This window comes from Podarcis raffonei, chromosome 2, assembly GCF_027172205.1.
Source record: "Podarcis raffonei isolate rPodRaf1 chromosome 2, rPodRaf1.pri, whole genome shotgun sequence".
Classification (NCBI taxonomy): domain Eukaryota; kingdom Metazoa; phylum Chordata; class Lepidosauria; order Squamata; family Lacertidae; genus Podarcis; species Podarcis raffonei.
The window spans coordinates 74,584,499-74,606,575 of NC_070603.1; the positions used below are offsets into that span (position 1 = coordinate 74,584,499).

Genomic DNA, 22,077 nt, shown 5'->3' on the forward strand with positions numbered 1-22,077 from the left:
TTTAACATTTGCCTGTCACCTGGCTCTGAGTCCGAGATAAAATATACATGACAAGCTATACATATTGTAAAATTGGCAAGTATTATTTTAAGTAGGCTGGGAAGAAATTAGGGGTGCTTGAGGATTTTGACTTCTTTGAATTTTGAAGTGAAGTGAAGTCCACTTGGACTAATGTGTGGATCAAAACCTAATTAACGTTCAGGCTTCATCATTCTCAGAATTTTGCAATACAGCTCTCTACTGAAAAGTAGAGGAACTGTGGAAGGAGTTGGGTATGTTTAGCCTGGTAAAGAGGACACTGAGAAGAGATATGAAAGCCAAATATCTAAAGGGCTTTCACATGGAAGATGGTGCAGGCTTGTATTCACCTGCTCCAGAGGCTAGGAACTGAACCAATAGATTCAAATCACAAGAAAGGAGATTACGACTAAACACCAGGAAGAGCTTTCCGACAGTACAATATTTTGGAAAAAATATATGAATGAATTCCTATGCCCCACAAATAACCCAGAGATGCATTTTAAATAAAAGCACACATTCTACTCATGTAAAAACGCTCTGATTCCCGGACTGTTTGTGGGCCGGACTGAGAAGGTGATTGGGCCGGATCCAGCCCCTGGACCCTAATTTGCCTGCCCATGGACTAGATAGCCCACTCTACAGTTATATGATTCTATGATTCAAAAAACATACTGAAACACATAAAAAACGGTATTTTAGTATAAAATACATTTATGAATGCTTACATACATTGAGATAAAGTGCAATCATAAATGTGTATTTTGTGGTGAAATTCATGTAGAAGTACTTAAATATTAATTTCCTTGCATGTTTTAATTTTTTTAAAAAAAATTCATATTAATGTGGAAATAGGACAGGATGAATGAACACGTGCAAAATCTACATCAATTGGAAAGAGACTGCTTCATCTTTTCCTAGTAAAAAAACCCCTGCGCTTGGTAACACAGGCCTCAGTGAACTAGCAGGGAGCTGTCTTTGCTCTGCTTTCACTGCAGGGGAAAAAAACCACACACACCTCTGCATCCTGCTTCTCTTTTTACCCCTTAGGTACAGCTTGTACAATCTGAATGGAATGGCCTGGCCCAATTATCCTCCTTGCAGAGCTGAAAATTCCAGAGGTTCAGCAGCCTCGGAACACCCATTTCCTACAACAGGGTGTCCTGGGTCACTCAAGCCTATGCATCTCTGTGGGGGGGAGGTGCTTAGGACCCAGTAGAATTCTCTCTGAATGACAGACAGTGCTTTAAAAGGCCAGGCAAAGCCCAGATGTGACAGCCTGTGCCATCCACAGCGAAACAGCAGTCACTACTGCAGCAGCAGCAGCAGCAGCAGCAGCAGCCTCCCAGCCCCATTCCAGGTGCGGAGAATTCAACAGCAGCACCCCCTTCCTAGGGATTTTGTGCATCTCCTCTTCCTAGTCTTGGGCTACCTCCAGGGTGCAATAATTGCCTTGCTTAAGCTGTCTTTTCCCTGCAGCAGGAAAGGACTTTGATTCCACAAACAAAGCAGATCATTGTAAACAGGACAATAGTCCTTGTTCCCCCGTTCATGGAGCTGGTACGAAAGCCAGCGGAGCATCACCGGTTTGCTGTCTAGGAAAATGGACATCACAGCAGAGCATGGAAAACTGATAAGCCTGTCAGCTCCTGAGAAGGAGGGGTGAGATCTGAAGCACTACTCCTGCCCTTGCTGGGAAGTTATGAATAACTCACTGCTCTGGAGGAGACAGAAGTCAGAGATGCTGCTGGCCACTGAAGGACCATCAGCCTCACTCGACTTAGGTGAGTGGCTTCTTTGTGGGTCCTTCTGGGGAGGTCCTAGGTCTGAGACAGCATTGGGGCAAAGGCACATACCTCATCTGGTAAGGAGGAGTGCAATGGCAGATCATCTGCTCTGCATGCAGAAGGTCACCTGTTCAATTCCCAGTGTGCCTGAAACCCTGGAGAGCTGCTGCCAGTTAAAATTGAGCCAGTTGGACCAGAGGTCTGACTCGGTATATGGCAGTTTCCTATGTTCCTCAGCAATACAAGCCCCTTCCACTGAACGGGCTCCCTGGACCTTTTGAGGGAAACAGCTTCCTTCATCTTTTCCAGTTTCGTATCTGCAATGTATTGGGTGTGACATTCCAGAAAGGGCAGGGAAATCTAGAAATACCCTGGTAAGAAGGCACAAGCAAAGCCTTTGCTTGAAATGCTAGGTCAAAATTGGATCACCTGCATTCAAGGAGAGAGAGTAGAAACTGAAATGAGTGCAAAGAAGAGCGGAAAAAAGAAGGTTGTGATAGAAAAGCTGCTCAAGGGGAGAAATGGAAAGAACTGCCTTACCTTGGTGAAAAGGAGTTTGCAGTCTAAAATGACAATTCAGTAGTTGATACAGCAGCGAGGAATAAAGGGTATAAATGATATATACTTGTATAAGCCCTATAAACTGCCAAGTGGTAGTAAAAGGAAGGTTTCTGATAGAAGCACCTTCCTGCTTTCAAAACTGGTGAAATCAATTATGGAGGTGATTTTTCAAGTTAGTTTGTTGGCTTGCTTAAGATTTTTTTGGATTTATACCCCCCCAACTTTCCTACATCCTTTCTGCAAAGCTGTTTCATCCCCCTTCCTTGCAACCTGTTTTACAGTTTATTTTATTGTAGGTCACTATTTGCACTTGCTTGATCTTTGTGGATCACCCCATTGTCTTATCTTACGGACACCATGTGGGAGGTTGCTTCAGAGGCTTCCAGATTATAATGCAATATATGCAGACAATGAGGAGAACTCTGAGGACAGCCACCGAGAGTCTCCAAAGCAGTTGTTTTTCAGCTTAAACATTGGATCGTGCCCTCTTGAAGATTCAAGACCATTCCATTCCTCCACCCATCCAGTCCCCACAACAGCCAGTAACTATTCTGTTGTTACTGAACGTAGCACTCATTGGGTTGTTTTTGGGGTTCCCATCGTTAGAGTGTTTGCCCTAAAAATGTTTTTGTACTTTTGTTAGCCTTGGGGTCCTCTCAAGCCTCTTGGTGCTTCCCTCTTGTGTGTGTAGACGGTGCCATTTTGGCAACACAAGCAGCAGCGCTCAGAGCCTGAACATCAGAAATGGAGGGAACAGTTTTAAAATCAAACCTGAACATTGATCCCATTTCAGCTTATGTGGGCATGCCAAAGAACGCTCTAACACTTCAGCATTTGCCTCTTAAACATTTGAGTGAGAGCACTATCTGAAAGTGCACTGGTGGTCCCAAGCCACAGATTAACCAACCCTGCTCTAAGGTCCCCTTCACACCTGCAGCTTAAGAACCACCCCCACATGATGCACTCTGGTGTCTTAGAAGAGCATGTTATGGGAATAATGCAAGTACATGGGTTGGGGCAATTGGGTGAGTCCCTCAATGTGTTTGCATTATTCACACATCTCCCCCTGCCCCCCTGCAGTTTGGGATTGCTTCATGCAGAAGTGGCTTCCAAACTGCTGGACTTGTAGCATTGTAAGAGACCCTAAAGGCCATCTAGTAAAGGGCTTTAAAGCATCAGAGACAAGTACACATAGAATGAGATACTGGAAGAATAGCCCTTGACCACCAGCTCCAAACACTTTTTCTGCTAGAATCATTCATTTGACGGATGCTGTGGAGGTGGCCCTCAACAGAAGAGGAACAACTCACATCCGAGTGTCTCGTCAGCACTGAAATTTATACCACAGGAGAATATAGTCCTCAATAAACTTATCCCAAAGTGGGACAGATTGCGGAGTTTGGGACTTGCCTTACCAATGAAACAATGTGAGACACTTGCATCAGGCCGTACAAATTCAAAAAATTGCATTCTGACCTCCATCTTTCTGTATTGTTAGAAAGAGAAGGGTTGATAACAGCAACCAGTGTGCTTTATATTGAACACATCTGCCTGAATGATTTGGTACAGGGGCTGTGTCCTTTCTACAAGGGTGAATGTTGAGGGATGGCAGGCCTTGCAAGCCGCTCTCCTTTAGGGAGGGGGAAACTGCCCCTGCAACATCTGAGATGGTCTCAAGCCAATCCTGTCTCACAGATCACACTCTCCCGCTCTGTGTGCTCTGTGCCAGGCACTGGCTGCTCTTGTGTTGTCACGGGATCATCAAGGGCCAGAGGCAGATTTACAAGTATCTGCAGAATTAGGGCCTAGTATGACTGAGTACCCCCCAAAGTTACTAGTATACCTTGTTAACTGAGAGGGTACCTTCGAAATTTGACTTTGCTGAATTCCATACCCTCTGATGAAAATAGCGGCATCCTATTCCATCATCATCATCATCATCATCATCATCATCATCATCATCATCATTATTATTATTATTATCCCGCCCATTTGATTGGGTTGCCACAGCTACTCTGGGAAGCTACCAACATATATAAAAATATAATAAAACTTTAAACATTAAGAAACTTTCCTATACAGGGCTTCCTTCTAAAGATGTCTTCTAAATGTTGTATAGTTATTTATCCTCTTGGCTCAGGGGTTGCCTAACTCCATACCCTCCAACATTTCTCCAATGAAAATAGGGACGTCCTAAGGAAAAGCAAGACATTCTGGGATCAAATCAGAAACAGTGACGGCTTCTGTAAATCCAGGACTGTCCCTGGAAAATAGGGACACTTGGAGGGTCTGGAATTCCAGTCTTTTAGTTGTGTTATTTCCACTTTTCATTTCTCCTACTTCTTGTTTCAAGCCAGGAAGCACTGGTCCATTAGGGCAACCAGCGTAGAGTCCTACCAAGCGAAATGTCAAGCAATTTTTTAAATAAGCCCCCCCCGCCCCCCGCCCATCTCAAAGCCACAGCCTTTCCTATCCCATACATCCTTCCATCATAATTTAAAGAGGTTAGGGGAGAAATTTCTATCAATCTCCCATTCTCTGACCAACCAGTTATCTCCCTCCCAGCTTTGGGTTGAGCCAAGCATTTGTCACCACCACAGTTTAGTTTGTTTGTTAAACTAGGAGTTTGTCCAAGGCTGATTCTGAGCAAAGGAGCATGACGACGAAGACGGCAGCATGGCTACAAAAGCAGAAGCAGAAGCTGCTGGCCTGCCTTGCGGAGAAGGTGCTGGGATGGTCTTGTCGCTGGGGTGAAGCCCAATATATCTTGAGCCCTCTTCAGCAAGTGTTGAGTTGCCCAGGCAACTCAATCTAAAGAGGAATCTTCCGCCACTGTTATTGCTAGGCAGGGGAGAAAACTGTTTTGCTGGATCAGCAGACTATGCACCATTTCACACTAACCTTGCCTGTCTGGGAGAGAGGAAGAACGGTGTTTGGTCTCCTCCGGGCTCTGTGCATGTATGTGTGCGCATGGATAGACTGTGGCACTGGGCATGCCTGTGTATGAAAAAATACAGTTCTAGGTGTGCTAGAATACATACAGGTCAGTGGAGGGGGGAGGATGCATGTCACTTACAGTGTGCCTCTGTGTACATGTTGTTAAAGACTGTGCTGTGGCTATGTTTTTGTAAGATAAGAGTATGATGGCCAGGAGAGTGTTAATGAAGCTAGAAGATGCCTTACTAGACCCAGCAAAATTGATAGGTGCAGTTGTATTTTTAGGGAGATTGGCTGAGTCCTCTCAAAAGCCTGCCTTCTGAATGGCTGGAAAGATCTGAAGGGGATGCGAATATGACACTATTGATCGATATGAAATTGGCCGTGTAGTATTCAGGCAACATGGTCCTGTTTAATCCAAACATGTCTATTAGTTCTTTTCAAGACAAGGGAAATCCCAGGTTGACTTTTAAGTACTATATTTTTAGTTAAAAACAGCAGTGGAGCTAGGGAGGGATCCTCCCCAGCCCGCCCACCACCCAGTGTGATTTTCCCCAATCAAAATCCCTTCTCTCCGATAGAAAGAAGCATATGGTGTGTGACTCCACAATTTTTAATTGAATGCAAACGTTCAGGACAAATTCATGGAGGATAAGGTTATAGAGGGCTGCATTCTGCATCTGCTGTTGGAGAGTGTATGCCTCTGAATACCAATTGCTAGGGATCACAAGTGTAGAGAGTGCTGTTGCACTGAGATCCTGCTTGTGAGCTCCTCATAGGCATCTGATTGGTCACTGTGATAACAAGATCCTGGACTAGATGGACCTTTGGCCTGGCTCAGCAGAGTTCCTCATATGTCCTTAGGTGGAGCCCAAATCAAGAATTGGGACCTGAACAAAATGTCGTCATCGCTTATTAAGCCTTGGGCCATCCCAAACTGTGTTTCCATGCCACAGGGAAGATGTTCCTTAGAAGTGTCCTAGCAACATTTCTGTCTTAATGTTTTGCCATGGTTTCAGGCATGGTGTCCCACGGTGTCCCATTACTTTGCACTGGGGACAAAGAAAGAGCCTGCATTAGTATAGCTCTGTACCACTAAATAATCTTTGGGTCATCCCGTATCAATCATATGACCATAGCTCTGGGAGACTCACCTGCACACAAACAGAGGGTGAGAGAAATTGATGGGGCCATCTGTAAAGGCAGTGGTGGACTTTGGGCTCTCAAATTTCAGTGGTGCCCTGTGCAGTGCTAAAATTTGGTGCTCCGTTGCCTCTCGTGCTCCATTTTACAGCATTGTTTCCCTGCAGCACGGCGCCCAGTACAACTGCACTGATGGCTCTACCCTAAATCCACCTCTGCTAATGGCTAAAGCTTTCATTGTTATTGTTTACTACCGCAGACTCGGCAGCTAATTTATACATTACCAGAACAGTTGGAGGTTCCTTCCTCACGGGTGGAATTATCCATGCTGCTCTGGTAATGTGGGTCAGGTGAATAATGATACAGTTCTTTCCTCTACCAGCATTGATCTGCTCCTGGGGGTTGACAATGCTGGCTTGGAAAGAAAGCATGTCATTTCCCCAAACTGTGCTTGCTTTCTTCTTCCAGATGATTCGAGAGTGGCATGGAATTCAACATGCAGAAGCAGGGCTGGCCTGACACATTTTGCCGCCTGAAAAACGTCAAGATGGCGCCCCCTCACATTCCATATACAAAAGCAAACCAGGCTGGTGATTGAATCTGACTTTAGCACTGGTGATGGGACAGTGTCTTCCACTGCACCTGAGGGCAGCAGAATAGCTTAGGGGTGCAGGGTATGTGTCACACACTACTCTCTCCTCCAAGCTCTGCCACCTGAGGCAACTGCTTAATGGTAGGGCTGGACTTGTGTGGAAGGCGCTTCCATGCTCCCCTAGAACTGGCCTAATCTTGAATGCTAACATTGTGTTTAGCCCTCAGCTTGGATTTCAAACATGGTAGCTCATCACAGGGCGGTGGGGGAGGGGACTGAATGAGAGAATATCTGTAAAAGTATTACACCCTCCCCAAAAAGTGACGGAAACAATAGAAGGGAGCACCAATGGCAGGGAGATTGACCTGACTTTCAGAGGTTTAGCTTGGCATCAGCCAAGTAGTCTAGCATAAATGAGGTTAAACTATAAAATCATTGCAAGCCTCTTCCTTAATGAGGTAGACACTGCAACTTTCAATATGTTGTTTCTTATGCTAGTTTGATAGGTTTTTGTTTTTTTGCTTACTTTACTGGATTAAAGAGTGGTCACTTCCAGGATTAGCTAATCTAGAGGTGGGAAGGAAGCCTCTCTCATTTTATTTCTTATTTATGGTGGATAGTGTGGGATGCCTGGTGAATATCCCTACTGGAGACTGAAAAGGGAATATGCAAGGATGAAGACTAAAGCTTGTTTCTAAAAAACTACTGGAATGAGGTGTACACACACACACTATTCAGAGTAACAGCACTGACAGTTTTGATTGAAAATGATTCTAGGTTGAGATAAGCCATCCTCAACATTCTTAAGAGGGCACACACAGACACACACACACACTGCTTATTCTACCAGAAAGTGCCAGAGTCCAGGAAGATAGAGCTCATAGCAACCAATGAGGAACTTATTCCACCTACTAAGATGATGTCACTGTGTGCAGAAGAACCACCACTGCCTGTTCCCAAGGATGACCCTGATAAGGTTTCTCCTGGGAGCATTTCCTTTCTTTCCTGAGGGGGAAATCTGCTCAGGGTGATTTAATACTTCCTAGATCAATTTCTGCTCCTGTGTAAGCAGTGATTTCATAATGCAGGCTTGTTAGGTTTCATTTTCTTTGCCCTGCATATAAAGGGGCTGGTCTTGCCCCTGTGGAAGTCAATGGCAAACTCTTCCTGACGTCACATTCTCAGAATAAGGGGCTTTTGACTGGACCAAAATGTGAAGGGGTAGGAATTTTCTACTGGCTCTGTTAGATTAGCTGCAGGATCCAGCAGTTATCTGTATTCAGTTGAGGAAAGTTTTCCCAGGTTGCCATGGCTCTTCAGGTTCTTGGGATCTCACCTGAGGAGATTCCACCCTCCACTTCAAAAATCTGCTAGCCTGTTAATATGAAATTTGATTTCTGGATACACTTTTGTTGGGTTTTGTCAACTGCAAGAAGAAAATTGCTCAAGTAAACAGAATTAGAAATATATTGAGACTGTGGCCTTGTCATGACCCTTCCTGTGCCAGCCCAGATAAATGTTTGCAGGAAAAAAGTTAGAAGCTAGCTCAGCCACCTGAATACCACCTTGCATCTTATTTACTGATGCCCCTCAAGGCCTTAACCTAGGGTTCATCGGAGAATGTGGTTATAATTGTGCTGCCATATTTTGAAAGTACCACACATACCAACCAGAACAAGAACTTCCTGATGGTGCAAACTGTTCAACTGTGAAACAGACAGTCTCAGAAGATAGTGGGCTCTCCTTTATTAGAGGTTTGTAAGCTGAGGCCACATATGTTGCAGGAGGGGACTTCCTACTTTGGCAGAAGGTTGAAGTAGGCAGTAGTGTCCCATGAGCTGGGGTAAGGTGAAACCTCAGAGCTGCTCAACTGACATCAGCATCACTGCCACTCAGAGGCATAGCGTGGGCGGGGCTGGGGGAGCTGCTGCCCTGAGCATATTTTTTTCAGGGGGCACAAGCAGGTGCCCCCATGACAGGCCCCCCTTATCAAGGCCAGAGCTGCAGGGAAGGAAGCCACACCCGACCTGGGCCTTCAGGCCAGAGGTGGTGGCAGCACGTTTTGCTCATGGCCAATGAAGGGACACCCATTGGACCAGCCAAAAGGGGAAGGTGGGAGGGTGTTACTACTGCTGCCCCATCATGCCTCTCCTCTCCTCTGCTTAGCTCCTCATGAGACGTCCCAGCACTGACATGCCAGAGCTCCACTCTCGGATCAGGCCTGACCCATGGCAGGAGACGAGAGGCAGCAGCAGCAGCATCACTATGTTTTTCCTCTGCTGGGCTCCAGTGTGTGAGGGAGCTTCACTGCAGCCCAGCACCACCAGATTGTCCAGTCCACCAGCAAACTATGCTACACCACTGAGGAGCAACTGCAGTCACCTCAATTACCTTTTAACAGGATGGATAAAGTCACAGTTGATTATTATAGCAATGAGCACTCCAGAGCTCCAATAATGGGGGGGGGGTTAGGGGGCCCTTAACAACATCTGCATGCCCAACACCATCTACCCAAAATTATGCCCCCTATAGTCTTCCAAAACAGCAACTGACGGGGCTTCCCCCTCTGACCTCCTAGAATTTAAACCACTGGAACACCCTCACCTAGTTCATTGTGTGTCCTACTGAATTGTGTCTCATCCCTATCCCATTACAGTCAATGTGTTCATTCTGTGTTCCAGTATTGCATGTGCAATGGTTGTTTCCCTCAAGCTACTTTGTCTCCCATTTGATTCTGGCAGCACATTCTGTTCCAGTCATTCCTATGTCACCAAGATTTGTTGTTCTCCACAGGGATCAAGAACTACCAGGAAGGAAGATGGTGGCAGTGACATATACTCTGAACATCCACTGGTACTTCTTGCTGCTAAAACACAGGTCACTTTGAACTAGACCATGGGGACATTGGTAAACAAAACTAGGATCAACTCTACCCAGGGTTTCGATGCCTTCTCTTCACTTGGAGTGTCCCAGTTTCAGGAGGCCATTGGCATTTTCTTCATGGTCATGCTGAGTGTCATTGCTTTGGTTGCCAACACAGCAGTCATGGTAGTCATCCTCAAGACGCCTTTGCTGAGGAAGTTCATCTTTGTCTGCCACCTCTGCCTAGTAGATCTGCTGTCTGCCATTTTTGTCATGCCACTGGGGATCATATCCAGCTCCACCTGCTTCAACAGGGTATTGTACAGCATCGCCGAATGCCAGACTCTGATCTTCCTGAATGTTTGTTTCATCAGTGCCTCCATCTTCACCATCTCAGTCATCAGCATCGAGCGCTACTACTACATTGTCCACCCCATGAGGTATGAAGTCAAGATGACTACCGGGCTCGCAGTTACCGTTGTGGCTTTCATCTGGGTTAAGTCCATCCTTGTAGCTGCTTTGGCACTCGTGGGTTGGCCCCAAGTCGACGGGGCCAGCAGTGCCAGCAAGTGTACTGTGTACTGGAGCCCAGGTGCCCACAAGAAGATCTTTGTGATCATCTTCAGCACTCTGTGCTTCATATTGCCCACCTTAATCATCTTTGCGGTCTATGGCAGCATCTACAAAGTGGCCCGGATCGCATCCTTGCAGCATGCTCCTGTCCCATCCTGGACTGCCACACCCAGACCAAGATCAGACTCCATTCACAGCCAAGTCACTATAATCACAACCAGAAATGCACCTCCCAGGCTGTCACCAGAACGCTTGTTTGGCGGGAACAAAGCTGCCCTCACCTTGGTCCTGATTGTAGGTCAGTTCCTCTGCTGCTGGCTTCCATTCTTCTCCTTCCACCTCCACTGCTCCATCAACTCTGCCTTGACCATCCCCAGTTATGGTGAAATTATTGTGACCTGGCTTGCCTATTCCTCCTTTGCTATCAACCCTTTTTTCTATGGGCTGCTGAACCGTCAAATCAGGGAAGAGCTGTCCAAGCTGGGGCGACACTGCCTCAGCAAGCCCCTGAGCCAAGAGCTGTGCATCTCCAGTCCAGAAGGGTCCATCCATGAGAATTTCCTCCAGTTCCTGCAGAGGACCAGTTGCACAACAGAGACCCGTTCTACGTATGTGAATTCCAGCCCTAGGAACACTTTGGACCAGACTACAATGGGGTTCCGGATCCCAGGACAGATCCCAGAAGAAACCAACTGACGAAAGACCAGTGCTTTCAAGTCACTTCAGCCATCTCTTTCCACCTGCCTTTTAAGTTAAGAGGGGAAGAACAGAAGGTTCAGTGCGCTGAAAGACCTGACCAAGCCTCCTTTAGGGAGGAATCTGAAATTGAACAATTGATTTTCTCTCTGAGAATAAATGTGATTAAACGGATTGTTTGCTCATGGTTGCAACTGGTGGGATCAGAGCCAGGTGTACCATTAGGCTACTGTTGGCATCCACCTGGGGGAAGGGGGGGGCACTGTGAAGCAGAGCACTCTCAACTATATTTGCAGACAGTAAGAGATAATATTGGAAGTAAAATTCTGGGCACTGTAGTTTGTTAATAGTTACTGGAAATTGTAACTGTGTGAATCATGAACTTCAGGGCCCAGAATTCTTGGGGGGGGGGGATGAATGTGCTTTGAATGTGATTTAAAGGTATCGTGTATGTGCAGCTGTAGATACAGGGGGCAGAATCCACTGCATTTGCAAACAGATGCTTGAAAGGTTTGTGCGTTAAGATGGCTCTTAGGACGGTTTTCTGCTGTTTTGCCATAAAATTATTCAAACTCAGATAATATAATCCAAGCCTTCAAAGCCACTTGCCCCTGACTTTGTTTTGTGGCATAGGCAGAATGCACCAGTTGCCAATTAATCTTGGTCTTCCTAAAAAATGGCAGGGGGGTTGAGAAAAGTCTGTAGACCCTTCATTTTTTTATTATTCAAGAGTAGAACAGCTATCAATCCCCCGGGGAACTTTAGAAAGTGAAGCTCTGTGAGGGAAATAGGGCCTCCCAAGAATTACCAGCATCCTTAGCAAACCACAACTCCCAGGATCCTTTGGGGGGGAGCCATGATTGTTCGTGCTTTAAATGTATGATGTGGATGTGACTGTCCATAGTGTAGCAACACCAAGTACAGTTTTTTCTCTGCTTTAGCTTTAGGCATTTTCAAAAAGAGGCACCTACCAGTGTTCTTAGTGTTGAGTGAGTGATTGGTGCTCACAGAATTTCTCTGTTTCCATGCTCTTTGTGAATAATCCTGGGTTGGTGAGAGATAGGACCATTAAGGAAAGAAAGGGAGGCGAACCTACACTGTAGGCCTTGTTCTCCCAATGAGGTCAAGCGAGAGCCAATTCATTCCAGCTGAGCAGAGCCATTGGTTCTGTGTAGCTGAATCCCTTGGTGACCTTGAAGAAAGTTCCACTGAAGCAAACACTTAAAGCAGGGGTGGAGGAGGCAGCTCACAGCAGCCGGCTGAGCGAGACAGCGCAGTACCTGCCTGCCTAGAGGCACTTCTAGCAAGCCAGCCTTAATCTAAAGTGAAAGCCGCCTCTTGATTGGCTCCATGTGACAAATTCGGTCTGTCACAGTAAGATGCCAAAGAGTTGTTTGTGTCATAGAATCATAGAATCATAGAGTTGGAAGAGACCACAAGGGCCATCGAGTCCAACCCCCTGCCAAGCATGTCAGGGCATGACTTAGTCCTTAACTCATCAGTAGAGAGGCACTCCATTTGTTCCAGGGGCATGCTCATCGGGTGCTGTTTATATAAATCACAGGAGATGGAGGTGGTGGTGGTGATGTGGCTTAGCTAGCTTGGGCTGACTTTCTCACCAGCAGTGAGTTTTGGGTTATGTATCAAGGCTACAAACTTAGGCGCACAACCTCTCTCAGAGGAAGCCTCAGGTAGGACATGCTTTTGAGGAAACTTGCACAGGACTGGGCTTGTAGGCTGATGGTTCTGGTACAAGGATTATGAATATGACATGCCTTCAACCTCCCAAGAGAGGAAGCATTTGTGGAAGGAAGGAAGGAAGGAAGGAAGGAAGGAAGGAAGGAAGGAAAAGTCCTAATGATGCTGAACCTGTGGCCCTCCAGGCACTGTTGACTCTATAGCAGCCATCATTGCTGACCATTGGCCATGCTGGCTGAGCTTCTGGGAGCTGTAGTTCAACAACAAATGAAGGGGCATAGGGTCCCCATCCCTGCCATAGTTACTATCCACACTTATATTAACTAACTTTTGTTCTTGGAAGCAAAACTTCAGGTTATTTCTGGTTTTGCATCTTATGTTTGATTAAGGAGTCCAGTTGCCTTTGATCCAACAAGGGAGCTCTATGTGCCAAAGCAGGCATCTGAACATGATGCAGATGCAGATCAGAAATGCATATAAATGTACACCGCCATCCACATCACGGTGCTCATCCATATCCCACCAGCCTGTTTCAGTGCATGCATCCCCACCAAGGACCACCAGCAGTTGTGAGCTACGTTGCCTGAGCCTGGAGCTGGATGCATGCCAACGCTCCTTCTTGATGGTTCCACCTGGTAGCTGATCATTTCTAAAGGGAGATGGCAGAATTAAATCTGGGATCATATGCATGCAAGGCAAGTACCTATGAGCTGTGGTTGTTTTCTTTCTGAGTCTTTTGAGCCCTGCTCCAGTTTCAGCTGCAGGGTGGGGAAAACAGTCGTCCATGGCTGGAGAGACAGGGCTGTGGCTGAATTTGAGAAAGGATCTCCACAAGCTCTCAGGAGACAACAAAGGGGTGTGAGTGGGCATACTAATAACATTAGTGAAAGAAGGTTACCTTCTTCAGCATCGGGACACACATGATTTTTCTCCTGTCCCCCATCTCCCGTCGAGTCGAGGGAAGATGGGCAGCTAGAAAACAGGCCCAACTTTCCCTTGCAAGACTGCTTTGGGCCCATCTCATGCTGAAGTCCCTTCTCTCAGGGGATGAAAAAGAGAACCCACTGATGTGTGCAGGGATGGGGTGCTTGGTAGAGCTGTTTCCTTGTTTCACCAGGGTGCTGTCTCTCTCCCCATACCCTTATCTAGATACAGTGGTACCTCGCAAGACAAATGCCTCGCAAGACGAAAAACGCGCAAGACGAAAGGGTTTTTCGTTTTTTGCGTTGCTTCGCAAGACGATTTTCCCTATGGGCTTGCTTCGCAAGACGAAAACGTCTTGCGAGTTTGTTCCCTTTTTTCTTAAAGCCGCTTGAAGAGGCGCAGTTGCGACGGACCGTGCTTCACAAGACGAAAAACATCGCAAGACGAAAAGACTCGCGGAACGAATTAATTTCGTCTTGCGAGGCACCACTGTACAGTGGAACCTTGGTTCTCAAATGGCTTAGTTGATGAACAAATCAGCTCCCGAACGCCAAAAACCTGGTCTTTGGATGTTTATTGGAAGCCAAATGTCTGATGCAGCTGTTGACTATTGTTTCCAGGGCACCTGCGCCAATTGGTTTTCTAACGTTTCAGGAGTTGAACAGACTTCTGGAATGGATTAAATTCGAGAACCCAGGTTCCACTGTACAGACATCAGGGTGGAATTCTCAGTGAGGATGTGCATGTTGCCTCTTGACTAGGCTGGCTGAGACCCTGCTGTGAGGAGAAAGGAGGCCCAACCACAGGGTAGCTGCTGTGCTCTGTTCATTGCTTATTTGCTAAAACCAGAGCATAGAATGCAATCCTTTGTGGGGTGGGTGGGAGCAGACTCACTCTTCCTTGCAGCTTCATAGCATGACTTCGGTCAAACCGGCTGCACATCCCCCCCCCACGAGTCGTGTTTTTTCTTCTGCCTGGGATGGATGGATGTGGACTAGTATGGAGAGGCAGGGAACCAAAGCAGGTTAGAACTGCAGGCAAATGAATGGTATAGCCCAAATCTCCTTTAGGAACGGTTATGTGGTTATGTCAGTAGGGCCCATGTTCAAGAAACATTAAAGTGATCGACTCCCATCATTTTTAATGCCTCCCTAGGATACTTTCCACTATATGCAACATGTCATAACTATTGGGGGGGGGAGCTAGCAGGCCCCTTAATTAGGTCCACAAACTCCTTCTCCCCATTTCAGTCAAAGAATGCCCTCAAACCCATATAGAAACACTTGCTAATGGGGGCAACTTCCTGTAAATTCAAACATGGCATGTAGAAGAAGTCTGTGTAGGGGAAATGGTTGAAGATGCTGTGACTTTGCTCAGGGGTGGACTATGTTACTACACTGCAGTGCACCTACCAACCAACCCACCTCACTTTGCTTCCTTATGGAGATTTTCTCTGAATGTTGGTTTTTAAAAAATGGAAATCTGATTTCTGTAATTTGTTGGATCCAGCAAGCAAAAAAATAAATAAATCCAAAGCAAAACTCCAACTGTTGTAAAAACAAATAAAGCATTAAATGGCTGCTGGTGGGTGATTTTTCAATGACACTTTACCTCACTCTCTTGTCTTACTTACATGATTTGGGGACATGTACCCAAATGGAAAGCCCTCTCTGGCACAGTTGAATCGCTGTAACTCCACTGCTTCCATTAGTATTTGATTAAGGAGAGATTAGGCTAACAAAGCATGGCTTATCTTTGGACAGCTAAATCTGTCCAAAGTCAGATCTGTGCGGTGACTGAAAAAAATATAAAGCAAGCTATAGTAGTTTATGGTTCTTTCATTTAAAGCAGGCATGGGGCCCTCCAGATGTTGCTGCATTACAATTCCCATCAGCCCCGAGCATTGGTCATGCTGGCTGGGGATGATGGGAGACAGAGTCCAACAACATGGGGTGGCCCCAGGACTTCCACTCCTGTTTTAAAGCTCCTTCACTGGGAATTACACAGCCTCCCAGCCAGAGAGAGAAAGAGGACGATCCAGTGAGTGACAGCTAGCAGAAACTCCCAGCAGAATATCAGAGCATGCAAAGTTCTCCTATGTGTGAACTGCCAGAGCCCCATTGCAAAGAACATGTTGTCATCCTTGTCAAAATGCTGTCTCATTTTATGAGTACCCAAACAAAATATGTATTTGTGGAAACAGTAAAGCTAGATTAAAAGTGGGGTCAGGAAGGGAGAATATGGAACAGAATTTTGATGAGGGTGTCATGTGGACACTGAGAAAAAATTGCCCACCTGAGGTGCACTAACAAAGGCTTCCTGATACAACCAGGAGCCTTTTAACAATATTCCCTTCATTTTCCACCTAACAGTCACCTTTGAATCAGAAGGTGTGCATTGTGTTATAATTGTAGCACTTTGTTTGTAGAGATACAATTTCACTCATCAAGCTAATTCCAAAAGCCCTTTACAAGGTTGCACTGATTATAGTAAGCCCCATATTCATAACCTTGGTCCTGTTTTGACACATGCCCAAGAAAGGGGTTGTCTATTTATCCACTACTAGCAGCCTACGTAGCAAGATGCTTAATAATACAACAGCTGGAGAGAACATGGCCTTCAGAGGTGCCCTCTCACTTTATTATATCATTTCTTGGGCCACACAATTTACTTGTCTATCAGTTCTATGGAGCAATATCTTGTAAAATTCTCATGCCAAAGTTTTTGTGACTTTTTTTTAAACTGCAATAGCCTACTGTCTTTTAGGAGTCCTGAAAGACAACTTTGGCCAGTTGATTGTCCCAGTACAGACTACATATTGTATGGAAGTAAGTTGTACTAATTTCAGATCCATTCAGATCCTGAGTGGATAAACTATTCACATGGGGATGCATAGCAGCAAGTCCCAGACTTGTACCTACCCTTCTCAAATGACGTTGAATGTTCTCTTGACTGGGTGTGTATGTGCATGCAATCTGCCCGCCCATTTTTGTTGTGGATATGCATATGGAGAGGGAGAATCGTGCATGAACATATCTGATTGCGTTCCATGTTCCAAATGCATAGGTAGGAGATGAGCTCAAGGCTTACATCTGCTGCCTCCTGCTTTGCTTTCACAGAATGTGCTTTAGGTTTAGGGGTGTGAGGAAGATAAAAGGCAGTGGTTCTTCAGATCCATGCCATCTTGCAGATCCTGTCCCCTTGTCACCGCGGATAACTCTAGAGGAATGCAATGATGCCACATACCCTTTGACCACTTTACTCCTTCCTATGATGTGCCGCCATTTGGAGATGTCGTGCTGGAGGAAGCAAAATGTTTTCCCCTTCGCCTTTGACCCTGGAAATAACTGAAGCTACATTCTCGGTTCCTTGCCGCTCAAAGGGCTTCAGCCAGTGCTAGTGATCTGATCAAAGAGGTGCCTGGCTTTCATTGTCTCAGCCTCTGCTGGCACATTTATTAAAGCAGAAAGGCAGCGCACGCGAATAAAAGCTGGGTAGATGAGCACGTCCCAAGGCAAACACTGCAGAAGGCCTCTGAGTTAATAATATACAGCGTTGCAGGAAGGATTCAATTTTCCATAGCACAGTTGCAATTCAACAGCTCTGCCCTCTTCTCACCTGGGAGAGATGTGGCTGAGCAAGCAGCATTTGGAGGACAAAAGCACATCCGTAATATCTCAGGGCCAGCTCCCCACATTACTTTTTTATACAAGCAGGCCCACCTGAGGACACAGGCGTTTTTGTCATGTTGGAAGTTTTTCTAGTTTGGAAGACCAGAAGTATAATATTGTGAGAGGCTTCTGGGCTATTTTTGGGACAGAGGGGACAACAACACCCCTGAGCAGCCATTCCCATTTATTATTATTCTTTCCACAGTAGCTACATTGTACAGCTCATCCCTGTTACTATGACCGGCTATTAGCAATGAATGGTACAGCTATGGCACAGGGATCACAGTGGTTATTGAAAGCATTCCACAGCATGTTAATGGCAGCAAACATCTATACTGGCAGAACAGCTCCATTACTACAGATATTATTTCTCTTGTAGTTTGGTTCTTGCTGCATGATGTTGAATTTCATGTGCATGGTGCTTTCTGCTCAGTGGGGAAGTCTAGTCTGTGTGAGTACCACCCCCCACCCACAGGATTTCCCTCAAGCAGAACCCACAATCAACGCATCTGCCCGGAAAGTACATCAACGAATCTGTGAAATACTTTGCAATCTTGCTTTTTTCTTTCCACCTCTACCCCGGTCCTGTATCCTTCCCTCTCATTCTATCTGCTTGTATGTTCATTTAAATTATTTTTAGCCCCACTTTTCATTGTTCAACAATCCCAGAGAGAGGGAAAACATTAAAATAGAAAACAAATTTAGTTTAGATTTAACTTAAAAAACAAAATCAGACAGTATATCAACACCACCAGCCAGGTAATGACAAAACTTTGGCAAATGCTAGGGTGAATAGCCATACATTGTTTCTTATTGCTGAAATGACTCCCTCAAAGTTGGTGCCATTCACACTTGAGAGGGGAGGGCATTCTAGACATAGGACTCAGCTACATTAGTAAAGAAAAAGCATTTTATATGTGTTATAACCCTGTGACACCAGATGGCGCTGTGGAGTTTCATCTTTCACCAATGTGATTCCTGACTTTGCGGTTTACAACGCGTTTTCCTGACACGCGTTTTTGATGTGTCTAGATCCAGCCTTAGTGTACTTTTGCATGCCATTCTTTCCCTGATCTGATTATTCCTGTGTCTGTTTCAGTAGCCTGTTGATCACTATTTGTTTAGTTGCTTTTAGTTGTTTTATTAGTGATAACTTTTAGTTTGCATTATGAGTGTAGTTACTAGGATAGACCATTCAGCAGCTGAATTCTACTTTGAAAGGAATAAGCATTTCCTGATTATTTCCTCAAATACTGCACACACCTACAGTGAGTGGATAGTGGCAGGAAAAGATATAGAATGAAGCAGGAATAGCTAACCTGTGGGCCCTCTAGGTATTGCTGGACTCCAGCCCCCATCATCCATGCTGGTTGGGTCTGAAAGGAGTTACAAACCAGCATGATCTGCCGGGCTGCAGGTTCCCCATCACATTTCTCAGCCATCTCTACTCACCACTGACCTAGCAGAAAGGAAGGCCCTGCAATTTATATCCAGGCAAGTACCAAACAGTTCCAGCAGGGGATGGTTGCCTTCTTCTGGCAATAGGCAGTTTTTGCAAGCTCTGATCCACCCATGAAAACGCAGTATTCCTCTATAGCAGCGTGCGACACTATCATTTCGCTCTGTCGGTTACACATGTCTGCAGCTGGCCCCATGAGCCCAACATGCTGGCAAGTGAACACCCCTTCTGCGGTTGCTGTGGCAACGGAGAGCATAAGGCAAGGGAGGGTTCCCATGTCTCTCATCCACATAGCAACAGGCTGCCCTCACTGAAGATGGCCTGGCTTAGGGCGCACTAGACACTGGCCTCTATGCCAAATGCTCTCCCAATAAGGCAGCTGCCATTCCTCCCTTTTGCCACCTCTCCTCTCCTCCTGCTCCCACATTTCCTTTGGCACATCCATCATGGGCAAGTTATTGAGACGGTTTAAGACAGGTGGCGTGGTGCTGAAATGAGAGGAAGGTGGCACTGGCGTACCTTGGCAGAGGCTCCATAGGCAGCCTTAAGAACATGGCAGCAACCTTGGAAGTGGTGGCCCCAGCTCCTGCACCACTACAGAAGAAGAAGAAGAAGAGTTTGGATTTGATATCCCGCCTTTCACTCCCCTTCAGGAGTCTCAAAGCGGCTAACATTCTCCTTTCCCTTCCTCCCCCACAACAAACACTCTGTGGGGTGAGTGGGGCTGAGAGAAGTGTGACTGGCCCAAGGTCACCCAGCAGCTGCATGTGGAGGAGCGGAGACACGAACCCGGTTCCCTAGATTACTAGACTACCGCTCTTAACCACTACACCATACTGGCTCTCAGAACTGTTTCAAGGGGCCAGTGCAGCTTTGTGGACAGAATGTCAGACTAAGAAGACGAGGCTCAAATCCCCATTCAGCTGCTATGTCGCTGGGTCACTCTGGGGCAGTCCACTGCCTAACTTAGTCTGTGGATCCTAAACCTACTAAACAAGGGAGGAAATCCCATTGAACACAGTGGGACTCGCATCCAAGGGAACACATGGAGGATTGTAGTGAGAATAACATGCGGGAACCACCCTGCATGCGCCCACAAGGTTCTTTGAGGGAGGGAGGCAGGGAGTGATAGTAATATGATAAATAACCAGGCCCTGTTCTTTAACCGTGGCATACTGGGGTTTGTGTCTATAGAGTCCTGATACGTGGATGATCCTGCTATGCTTGATCCAGCACCATTTGTTCACAGTCGTAATGGTGAGAGCCAGTGGAAGTTGGTCCATTAGGGCGAATGGGACACCTCCCCACCAACACATCAGCCTCCCTTCAACCAGCCCCAGCTGTCTGCCTTCTTAGAACCAGGCTGTGCACACACCACACATTTAAAGCACACGACTTTCCCCAAAAGAATCCTAGGAAGCATGGTTTGCCACTCTCAAGAGCTACAGTCCCCAGCACCCTCAACCAACTACAGTTCCCAGGATACTCTGGGGGAAGTCATGCACTTTAAATGTATGATGTGCGCACAGTGTTAGGTCTCAGCGTTGCCCTTGTAGAATCCAGAAGGGAGGAGGAGGAGGACAAAATGTGAATTGGCCGACTATGGGCTCATTCAGACTTCTGTTTGTGCTGCAATTTCTAGGCACAGGTTTGGGACTTCCAGGCATGGGGCTGAAGAGGATTCTTTTTGTCCCACTGCTTTCCCTGGGAAAACCCGCAATTCACCGCTAAATCGTTGCAAATGTCAATCCACAGAAAATTGTTGGGAAATGTCCACTGGGTGGTAATTATTCCAAATCAATTAAAAAGTAGGAATCTGAATCATACTCCACAGTTGCTTCCCCCCTTCCCCAAATAAGGATTCTGACTTCTCCACAACAAACATAAATTCAGCAAGTGAAGTTTTCTTCAGCATTCAGTGTTAAGAGCAGAACAAGTTTCACCTGCCCTTTTTCCCCTCGCTGTCTTGCATCTGGTTGAAAGGCCAGGCGCCCAGCCACCAGGTGGGATGGGTGGGCAAGAATCTAGCTGCCGCCGCTTCTTAGGCAAAACACTGAATAAGCCTTTTCTTTCCCTTTTTATTCAGTCATGTAAATAGCCGGAGGGGTGCGTGTACATTTGCTTTGCCTAATTCAAATGTATACAAAATCCTAATCACATTACCCTCTGAGTTGACAAAGTTTGCATTTTTATTAAATCAATCATAAGTTACAAAGGAGGAAAAAATATAGAATTATATGTACAGCATTTTCAAAGACAAGCCAAAGAGGATCATGGGATAGGAGGTGGGACATTCCTTGGAGCAGCCAAAAATAAAAAGGGTTAAAAAGAGATAGAAGCTTTTTTTTTTTTTTTGCCAGCAAGTGATGCAGGGAAGTGAGAGAAATTGGGACCAGCCAGGGAACAAGGCGAAATGGACAACTGGTTAGATTGGTTTGTAGGAATAGGAAATTTTGGCTCCATTCCCCTGTGTTTTTGTGGAATCCAAATACTGGGATGCCTCAGTGCTGAATTACACCACCTGAGAATTTGACGCATTCGATGAGCATTCCCCAGCTTGGTTGCCTCTGGCCAGAACTCCTGTCAGCCCCAGCCATGATGGGAACTGTAGTTCAAAGCACCCGGAGGGCACCAGCTTGAGGAAAGGCTGCAATAAAGACATGAATCTGCTGAAACTATTTAATCAGAAGTGATCAGTGCCTAAACAGGTGTAGGTAGTCTACTCTATGCTACCAAATCAATGTGTAACTGAGGGCAAATCTGAGATCCTGTTGCTTTAGATTGTAAAGGTACTACTACACCAAATCAACCTCAATTGTCTCCTTTTTGCAGCCTGTTTGGCTTCTTCTCTCCCCCCCCCCCCCGATAGCTTTGGTTCAGTAAATCAGTCCCAACATAATCAGGGTTGAGTGCAGCCTGTGATTCCTGAAGGAGCACGGAGAAAGCATTGGCTGTGCTGCAAAGATGTGCTTCTCAGTGACTGAGATGAGCCCCCTGCACAAGATTCCCAGGCAGTGGGGTTTGGGTGAGGCTTCCATGCCTTTGCCCCTGCCATGTTTAGCAAATCCAGTATTATTTATTTACTCATCCATACCATTTATACCCTGCCCTTCCTCCCAAAGGAGGATTTATTTTATTGCCAAATAGCAAACAATA

At 46.0% G+C, this 22,077-nt stretch overlaps 1 protein-coding gene across 3 annotated transcripts; it reads left to right on the forward strand.

The window, feature by feature from the left end:
- The first annotated feature begins 1,010 nt into the window (after window positions 1-1,010).
- On the forward strand, window positions 1,011-11,343 carry GPR62 (G protein-coupled receptor 62). 3 transcript variants are annotated; one of them, XM_053377494.1, is made up of 3 exons: window positions 1,011-1,802; window positions 6,915-7,120; window positions 9,832-11,343. In XM_053377494.1, exon 3 carries the CDS (start codon window positions 9,934-9,936, stop codon window positions 11,167-11,169), a length of 1,236 nt encoding a protein of 411 aa, XP_053233469.1. In that variant the 5' UTR covers window positions 1,011-1,802; window positions 6,915-7,120; window positions 9,832-9,933; the 3' UTR covers window positions 11,170-11,343. The 3 variants fall into 3 exon arrangements, with proteins under 3 accessions (XP_053233469.1, XP_053233468.1, XP_053233467.1); XM_053377493.1 differs by lacking the exon at window positions 6,915-7,120; XM_053377492.1 differs by lacking the exons at window positions 1,011-1,802; window positions 6,915-7,120 and adding an exon at window positions 8,148-8,259.
- Window positions 11,344-22,077: the final 10,734 nt, after the last annotated feature.